Consider the following 9,216-nt stretch of genomic DNA (forward strand, 5'->3'; position numbering starts at 1 on the left):
CGTAATGTTTGTTAAGACCATGATGAAAAGACATTAGAGGAAGCCCCGTGGGAACAAGACCGTGAGACATAAAGGGAAGGTCGGCAAAGAGCAGTGGATTTTTCCCACCAGCTGATGGGGACTGCGCTGCTGTATGGCTGGGAGCAGAGGCCAGGAAGCAGGACCAGAATGGGACTACTCCTGACTTAAGGGCTTGGCCCAGCCTCTGCTCCTCTGCTTCTCTGCTCCTGCCATCCCAATCCCAAAGGAGGGCGGGTCTTACCACCTGGGCAGCCTTGTGGACCATCTTCATCTGACCCTTGTGGAGCTGCACATTCAGGAAGACGCAGTTCAGAAACCGCAGCAGTGCCCAGCTGAACAGCCTGGGAGTGACACCGGGGCTGAGGTGCAGCAAGGGCGATGCTCAGCCCCATGTCACCTTGGAGGGCTGCCCAGTGCTCCTCTAAGGCAGGCCCCATCACTATGGTTATTTTACAAAAGAGGAAAGTAAGACTCAGGGAAGCTACAGAACTGCTTCATGGTAGAGAATACTAAGAAGTAGCGGTGCTGGGACTGTAAGTTCTGACCCAGAGTTCATGCCCACCAGATGCTGCTACTCTCCCAAGACCTCATGGTGCAGCTGCCTGACATCAGAATCAGAGCATCTGCCTCCATTTACTCTAAAGGACACAAGAGGACCAAGCCTCTCCCCAGGCCGAACCCACCCTGCTCTTTGCAAACTGCTAGGAAAGTTGGAATAACAGGGAAGAATTAGTGATAGAAGAAGGAAAGGGGATAACTGCAGGAGGGAAGTCCCTGGTGGGCAGGCAGGTGGGGTTGTCCCTCAAACTCAACAGGAGGAACACCTCTATTTATTTTTGGAGACAGGGTCTTGCTATTTTGCCCTGGCTGGAGCACAAGGGCACCAACTTGGCTCACTACATCCTCTGCCTTCTAGGCTCAAGCAATCCTCCCACCTCAGCACGCACCACTGTATCTGGCTAATTTTTTGGAGAGGGGAGGTTGCCAGGCTGGTCTATTTTGCCTAGGCTGGTCTCGAGCTCCTGGGCTCAAGCGATCCACCCACCTTGGCCTCCCAAAGTGCTGGGATTACAGGCCTGGGCCACCACACCAACCTGGAACCTTTAATTGAAGACAGACACATAGCTGTAGGTAGCAGGGAGGTATGGTGGATAAGCAGCAAGTCCCATGTGATGGCTTTTATATTTCTGTGAAACATGACATGGGGCATCAGTTGACAATGGGTAAGTCCAAGAAGGAGTAGGCCAGGTGGGAGCCCTGGAGAGTGCCATGTGTCCCTTTGACATTTGCACTTAGCAAGGAAACCAGTCCACTGGTGTGTTTCTCTGGCAATGCTGGCCTGCTCAGGTGCAAAGAGAAGGCAGACAGCAGGGAGTTGTGCACATGAATCCCTCACAAGAGGATTATTAGCACCCTGAGCCTGGAATCTCAGCTAGGCTCGGAAGGAAGGAAACACAGAAAGGGAGGCTGATGGCTGATGTCAAGATAGGCAGATCAAGGGACTAGAAATGAAATGAGAGTCCCCAAGCCTGGCTCCTTTTCCTCCTCTTGGCCCTGGCTTACAGTCTCTTCATCCCCTTTCTGGTATTCTGTCTCAGCCCTGCTCCTTCCTTCTTGTAGCCACGTGTATCTCTGTTTACCCCTTTGTTTCCCTGGAACAGTGCCCTGCATCTAACAGAAACTCAGACCTGTGCTGGGGGGAATGTGGGGACGGGAGGCGGTGGTGAAGGCAGCCACAGCCCACTCTGGTAAACACTCTCCAGCACCCCAGAAGGAAAGTCCAGCACTTTCCCAAGCCTGGCCAACACTCACTCTCTAGAAGGACAGAGTCCCCAACTGAGGGGTGAGTACCCCTCAGCACAGTTACCTGACCAGGAAGGGACAGGGTGGGGCCTGGATGTGACCCACGATGCGCTGTACCTCTTTCTTCACATGGTCAGGTACCTGGCCTTCCCCAGCACCTCCTGGTACCCTCCCTGAGAGAAAGTTCTGTACCCTGTGAGGGGATCGGGAGAAGTGGTATCAGCTGGGGCAGGGCACAGTCTCCAGTCTTCACCCTCCTCATTAAGGAAGAGTCCCAGGCAAAGCTCATACTCTAGAAGCTGTGCCCCAGCCTGCCCTCTCAACCACCCCTACCTAGTGTCATTTTCATCCCATTCAGGATCCCAGAAGTGCCAGCCAGACCCCGGTCCTTGCCTGCTCACCCAGTGCTTTCCATGATCTTCTGCGGGGCATCCTGGCAGGGGGGGATGTGCTGCTCCAGGGACCACAGGAAATAGCAGAGCCTCCGAACCAGCCAGCCCCGAAACCTGGGCACAACTCCCAAAGCAGGAGGGAAGATCATTCAGAGAGGGCCCACCTCCAGTAGGGCTCACAGAGGGCTATTCAATCAGAAAGGAACCATACCCCAGTCTCATGTCTCAGGAACACCTGAGCAGGAAGAGGAATAGCCTACTCACCTGTGCCCCATTCCCACCCCCCTGCTGAGTCGGGTACAGGTTCACAGCCTGACACATGGTGGGCAATCCATACATGCTCACAGAAGGAACTGTAGGAGAGCTCCAAGTGCCCCTCCCTGCAGACTTCTGTATGAAACAGAGGACGGGGCCCTTCTTTTTCTATCAGAGGAAGAAAATGGCACCTAAAATCAGGGCCCCAGAAGCCCTGCACCCAAGGGGCCCTGTCCCCAACCCTGCTCCACTCTGTAGCTCTGACTACCTGGTGTTCTCCTCCTTCACCAGGATCACATTGCAAAAGCCTAGGTCCCTTATGCTTCTGTGGAAGAGGGACTCCTGCCAAAGACGAGGAGAGATAGCATATCCTGGAGGGCCATTGTAAACTGGCAAAGAAAAGCTGCTGTGCTGCCCCTCTGGTCTCTGCCTGGTGGCCTGCTAAGTTTTCCAGGAGAAAAGATTACAGCACAATATTTCCCAAAAGGTGTTTGATCCCAGATCCTATGCTGGCCCAGGAAAAAGGGGCCCATGCTCAAAATTGAAGTGCTGTATCCTGTACAGAATCACCCTCTTTCAGAGTGGCATAGGAAAGTCTCCAAGAAGTTATCTTCTCAACAGCAGAGAACATGGAGCCCAGGTCTTCATCAGAAATCTGGGACCCTCACCACCATAACATGGCATGAACCAAAAAAGAGTTCTTCAAGCATGCACCAAGGGCTGGGGAACTCTGAGTGGGTGATGTCCCCACAACTGAACAACAAAACTCACACAGGCATGATGAGACCCCAGCCCTCTGGGCACAGCCTATCACCACTTAGGTGACGCTGCACTTCCCCCACCCAACTCTCCCAGGCCTGGGAGCAAGCCATAGCCCAACCACACAACCAACACCAGTGCATCCATTCCCCTGAAAGACAGAAGCAGAGGCATGGGGCATGGAAGCGCCAAGCTCAGAGGGACACAAAGGAAGCAGCTTCCCAGAGCTTTGGCTCCCAGAACCAAGCTTCCTGGTCGGGGCCCGGCCCTACTATCACTCACCCAGCTCTTGGGGGTGCAGGTCTGGCAGCAGCGACCCACAAAGGGACGATACTTGCCCAGGAAAGGGGTGACAGCCTCCAGCTTCATCCCAAAGCCTGAGGACCACAAGCTAGTCTGGAAAGAGCAATGAGGAGAGATGAGAGGACTCAAAGTCCTTGGCAGGAGAAGGGGAAAGATGGAGTGAAGGAGGCTCTAGGAGTGAGAGGCACAGCAGAAGGGGTAGCAGAGCAGAGGGGATTTGAAGAATGGGAGGAGGCACACTACCTCTCGGCCACTGGGGCTGCTCCTTGGTTTGGTCTGGAGTCTGCTTTCCAACATGGTGGCAATGAGAGCCTATATGATTCAGGAACCAGTCACCTCAGCCACTCTCCTTCTCTCCACAGAAACCTGAGCTAGGAAAGGTGCAAGGATGGAGCCATATGGAATCTGAGCCATAACCCAGGGATTCCTGGGGTAACTGCAATACCCCACTCCCTGGACAGACATCACTTAGGCCATCAGCAGTGAGGAGAACCTAGCGTGGAAACTAGGGGCTGGCTCAGAGCAAGGCCCCACCAACTGGTCCCACCAAGGAGCCAGCTGTCCTCAAAAGGTCTCACAGTATCCAGGTCAGGGGCCACCTCAGGCCGTGAGTGGGACTGGTTGTCTTATCATCCACACCCATCCTGCCATCTCCTAGCACAGATAGGGGCTGTACTGGAGATGCTGGTTCTTTCTGTGCAGAGAGAAAGAGTAAGGGCTGGGATGGCAGGAAGAAGGCATGAGACAAGGAGGAAGAAGACCATCACCATGAGGCCACCAGGTCCTACTCAGCTGCCCTTTCCCTCCCCACCAGGAGACACCCCTGTAACCACCCAAACATTATAGGAAGCTGGGCTGGCTAATAGAAGGGGGACAACTGGAGGTCAGAACACAGAGACCTACTCACAGGGAATGCGCACGTAGTTGGAGACGGTCAATCCCCTCTCACATGAACTTTCTCCTCAGAAGACAACACTTGTATCTCCTCAGCCCCTCATTCCCACCACACTATTTCCCTGAATTAACAAATATCTATGTTCCTTAAAACAGAACTGAACCCCTCCTGACTCAAAAATTTGGGACTAACAGCCCCTCTTCCCTATTTTCCAGCATGACCCTGATGAGTAGGCTGGTCTAATATTTCTCCATCCCTACCACACTGTGATCAGGCCCACCTGGGAGCCTCTTCTCCCTTCCCAGCCATCCACCCAATTCTGCACAGGGCTCTAAGTCCATGTTTCTTCTCGTACACCCTCTAGGCCCTCCCTCTCCTCCTTGAATTCCCCAGCCCAAGCCTCCCAGGCAAGGAGCCATACGAAACCCTCCTCCAGGGCTACAGTTTTACCTCCCTATGTGATCAGAGTGTCCTAAAGGCAGAGGCTCATCTCTGTATCTCCAGCTGTCTGCCCTCTGTGCAAGAGGGGCCCAGAAGAGCCAGCTGACCCACGGTAACTTCCTCCCAAAAATTCCCTGGGGTACTCCTCCTTTCTTGAGTCAGCTCACTTTCAAGCCATGAATTCGAACAGTAATGGGATCAGGATCCCTGCAGTGCCCAGGGTCTGGGGAGCCATGGGAGGCTCATCCCAAAGGCACTCGCTATTTTGAAAATGTTTGCATAGCCCCATTCACTGACACATGGTACAGGAAGGCTACAAACACAGGCCTGTGGCGAGTCCTGCCTACTTTGCAAGGAATATGTCTGTCCCCTAGCCTCAGATCACCCCCAATGCCCAAATCTAACCCCAGTAGGTCTGTGCTAGCTCTACCAAAGCAGAGTAAAAGCCAGGGCGAGGGGTAACCCCCATCTTCCAATTAACGACTCAGCTCAGGACTCCTATGGCAGAGGCTGCAAACTGGCACCCCAGGGAAATTCAACTCATATAGACAGACAGGTAGATATAGATATAAATATTTGGCTATACAACATGCTAAAACCTTATGAATTAAAACCAACATTAACACCAGAGGGCTTGAGATACACACACACACACTCACTCTCTCTCTCTCTCTCTTCCTTTTTTTAAAACAGGGTTTCCAGTCGTGGTTGTCATAGAAAAAGCTGAGCTATGGCATCTCTGAGCACACACCCCACAGGGCCCAGCTGCCTGCCACTGTCTCTTTAGCCCAGCAACAGGACCCCTCCCATTTGCCTCCATCTTGATTATCACTGATGCCTGGCCTTGTACACATCTGGGCGGTCGGCCCTTGATCAAGGGTAAAACTCTAAACCTGCCCCCATGTTTGGAATGCCTGTGCCCTACAGAGAGCCTGGAACATGGCGTGGCGCCCCACAGTCCCCGCCCAGGGCCACTCAAAACTCTGCTCCCTCGCCAGAGCCATTGCGGGCGCTCCCAGAACTACCTCAAGATATTCGCAGAGCACCTGCCCCACGTCGGGTCCTGGATGCCCCCTCTGGATGTAGGGGGACAGGATGCCGAGGACCAGGCAAAGCGGTGCTCTCCACTGCCGCCCCCAACACCACGCCCCAGAGAGACTCATTCACGCCACAAGCCCTGCACGGCCAGCGCTCCATCCCCTTCACCTCCTGCTGGGTCCCCAACAGGCCGCTCAGACCAGGATCCTGAAGGAGGAAAGCCCCTGGATGGTCCGGGTTGGGGTCTGACAGGGCCTCGCCAGAGAGCGGCCATTGCGAGTCTCACCTCACACCAGCCGCCAACTCCCGCCAAAGCAGCAGCCCCCCGAAGCCACTGGAAAGCGCGGATTGCACACCTCCTCGCGACCAGCTCAAAGGAAGCCCCGAAGCCAATTGGGAAGCGCAGTTGGGTAAGAAGCCCCGCCCCACGCAGCGTGCCCTCGTAGCTGGACGTGGCCACCTGACCCGTGTTCTGGGCGGGGCCTGCTCCGCTTCCCAGTCAGCCCAGGCCCTTGGTGGAGGGTGATAGTGCAGGCAGCCGCGAGGCCCCGGATGACCGAGCCTTAAGCAGGAACTCAGGCCATCTTCTGATAAAGAGGTTTTCAGGGCTTACGCTCCTCCAAGCTGGGGTTCTAGCAAGATTCCCAGTTGGAGACGTTTAGAAAGCAGAGAAGATCGTCAACAGCCAGTTGCAGTCATGAAAAACAAGTCAGATCCCCACAGGGTCATTTCCTTTGTTAATGAAAACTATAGACCTCAGTTGGGGACCTTCCGCAGCCGCGAGGTGCCGAGGTTTCAGCTGGGCCTGTGGCCAGTGTGTTCATTCGTGTGGTTATTCCATTAACACCAGACTCCTGTCTCGGCCCTAAGGTCCGCGTGAACAGAGACCTGGGTTTCTTCATGTTTTGACTGTTCCCAGCAGCCAGCAGGAGACCAGCCAGTGGGAGGCAAGCAATACAGAACAAAAGAACGCGGGAATGACTGTCTGTTCCTGCCCCCATGGAAGGAGCCCACCTGACATGCCAGAGGATTCCACAGTGTCACAGCATGTGACACAAACGTGCCGGAGCAAAGCTACACGTAAGCCTCGCGGGACCCAAGAGAGCACAGAACGTGTTCACATCCCTCCCTCCTCTCTGACTCACCAACCCTGATGTGACTCCACACCCTGCCCCTCCAGCATGTAGCCTTTCTCTCCCTTTGTGCTGTTTCGTGTCTATCCAGGCTATGTGTGTCTCCATTCACCTTCAACGGATTTGCAATGTCCTCCTGGTACCTGCAGAATCTATTTTGTACCCCATCTTACCTTTCTTTTTTATCACAGTGCCTTGTCCACATCGAGATCCTGAGACAACTTCTTGAACTTACTGAGGGCTGATGCTCGTTAGTTCTAGGAACACCATCTGTACGGGCAGCTGAGTTTTGCCGTTGTGAACAGGTTCCCACCTCTTACGTTCTCCTGCTGAGAAGTAGCCCCAAGGCAGAGGCTTTAGACTAGAAGTTTGCATGAATTGGCTGTAGAGAGGAGGCCCAGCAGCTCACATAGTTCAGTTCGCAGGTCTGCGGCTTCTTCGAAGAAACATACTTTGTTGTAGTGGTGGTGGAAGTTGTTTCCTGTAATTTGGACATTTAAAAAGAAGCATTCCTCTCAGACCTGGATTGGGGCACCAAGGACTCGGTGTGCTCTTTCTCCTTCAAGCAGTTTGCAGGACAGGCAGAGCTGCAATGCAGCAAGACCTGCAGGCCAGCCGCCATGCCCACTGATGATAACCGACCCAACCCTGAGAGAAACAGAAACCGATTTGGGGTGGGCCCTGCCCAACCTGGTCTGGGCTTGGTGAGCCCCATCCTGAACTCATGCCAGAACGCATTACCCAGAATGTCCTGATGCAACCATAACTGCCTGCTCCCAAAGGGACAAAGGCCCTCCCTGTGACTGGGACAGGTGTTCCCTGAAGGCACTGACAGGCCTTTCTCCTGTACATCATCTGGAGAAAACCACTTGGGCTGGCATTAGAATGGGCAGAGGTGCTCCAGCCTGTCTGTCAGGGGACCACCAGGGGGACTGAGAAAAAGAGATGAGATGTTTAATTTTAGGTGGGATTAAAATCCCACCTTGACTGGGATACCCAGATACCCAGATAGCTGATAAGGCATTATTTCTGGGTATATCTATGAGGGTGTTTCCAGAAGAGATTGGCATTTGATTCACTGGACTGAGTAAGGATATTCACTTTCACTCAATGGGGGCAGACACCATCCAATTGGTTAAGGACCTTGATAGAACAAAAGGCAGAGGAAAAGTGAATTTGCCATGCAGGCTCTCTCTTTTCTTCTCTCTTTCCCTGTCACCCCCCCTCCCCCCCCCTCCCCCTTCCTCTCTTCTGCAGCTGGGACGCCCATCTTCACCTGCCCTTGGACATCAGCTCCAGCCTTTGGATTCTATAAGTTGTACCAACAGCACCCCCACTCCCAGGTTCTCAGGCTTTCAAACTTGGACTGAGCTACGCCACCAGCTTCCCTGGTTCTCTAACTTGCAGAAAGCATACAGTGGGGCTTTTCAGCTTCCATAATGATGGGAGCCAATTCCCATAATAGAGCTCATCTGTCCCTCTCCGTACCTATGCTCTTGGTTGTTTCTCCATTCTAGGCTGTGGTGTGCTACAATGTTGAACAAGACTTCATGGAAGGTTCTGGAATAATGGAAGGGATCTACAACATAGACACCACCAATGGTTACCTCTGAAGGTGGCTGTGCTCAGAGAACATGGGCCTGGCAAGGAAAGGGGTGTCTCAGAAGGAGGCATGTCTCCTCCATTAGTCAAGGTTATGTGGAAATTCGCTTTTCCTTTGCCTTTTGTTTCTATCAAGGCCCTCCACCGATTGGATGGTGTCTGCCCCCATGGGGTGAAGGTTAGCATGCCTTATTCAGTCCAGCGATTCTAATGCCAATCTCTGAGTAACCTGATTAATGGAGGAGACATGCCTCTTTCTAAGATACCCCTTTCTTTCCTAGGCCCAGGTCCTCTGAGCACAGCCACCTCCAGAGGTAGGCACTGGTGCTTTATGTTGTAGTTCCCTTCCATTATTCCAGAACCTTCCATAAAGTCTTGCTAAGCATTGCAGCAAACCACAGCCTAGAACGGAGAAGTCCAGTTTGGGTGCTAGTGGCAGGAGAATGGGAACATTGTGCTGGGAAGCTGCCAACGGACACTCACCACACAGGCCACCTTCCTCTGGCCAAGGCTGGCACCACCTCTATGATGAAAACGTGAGCCAAGAGGCTGGGATAGAGTGAGTGGGAAACCT

General features: G+C 53.5%; 1 protein-coding gene across 1 annotated transcript; it reads right to left on the reverse strand.

The window, feature by feature from the left end:
- Positions 1-8: 8 nt before the first annotated feature.
- On the reverse strand, positions 9-7,662 carry LOC116547291 (glycerol-3-phosphate acyltransferase 2, mitochondrial-like). Its single transcript, XM_032273284.1, is given in 11 exon segments — positions 9-209; positions 212-362; positions 1,889-2,017; positions 2,226-2,330; positions 2,740-2,813; positions 3,513-3,626; positions 3,777-3,845; positions 5,895-5,945; positions 6,076-6,114; positions 6,194-6,398; positions 7,562-7,662. Coding segments are annotated over 11 exon segments (1,062 nt in total). The 3' UTR covers positions 9-185.
- Between the last annotated feature and the right edge of the window lie 1,554 nt (positions 7,663-9,216).

This window comes from Sapajus apella, unplaced genomic scaffold (assembly GCF_009761245.1).
Source record: "Sapajus apella isolate SASKATOON/1434 unplaced genomic scaffold, GSC_monkey_1.0 scaffold2603, whole genome shotgun sequence".
Taxonomy (NCBI): domain Eukaryota; kingdom Metazoa; phylum Chordata; class Mammalia; order Primates; family Cebidae; genus Sapajus; species Sapajus apella.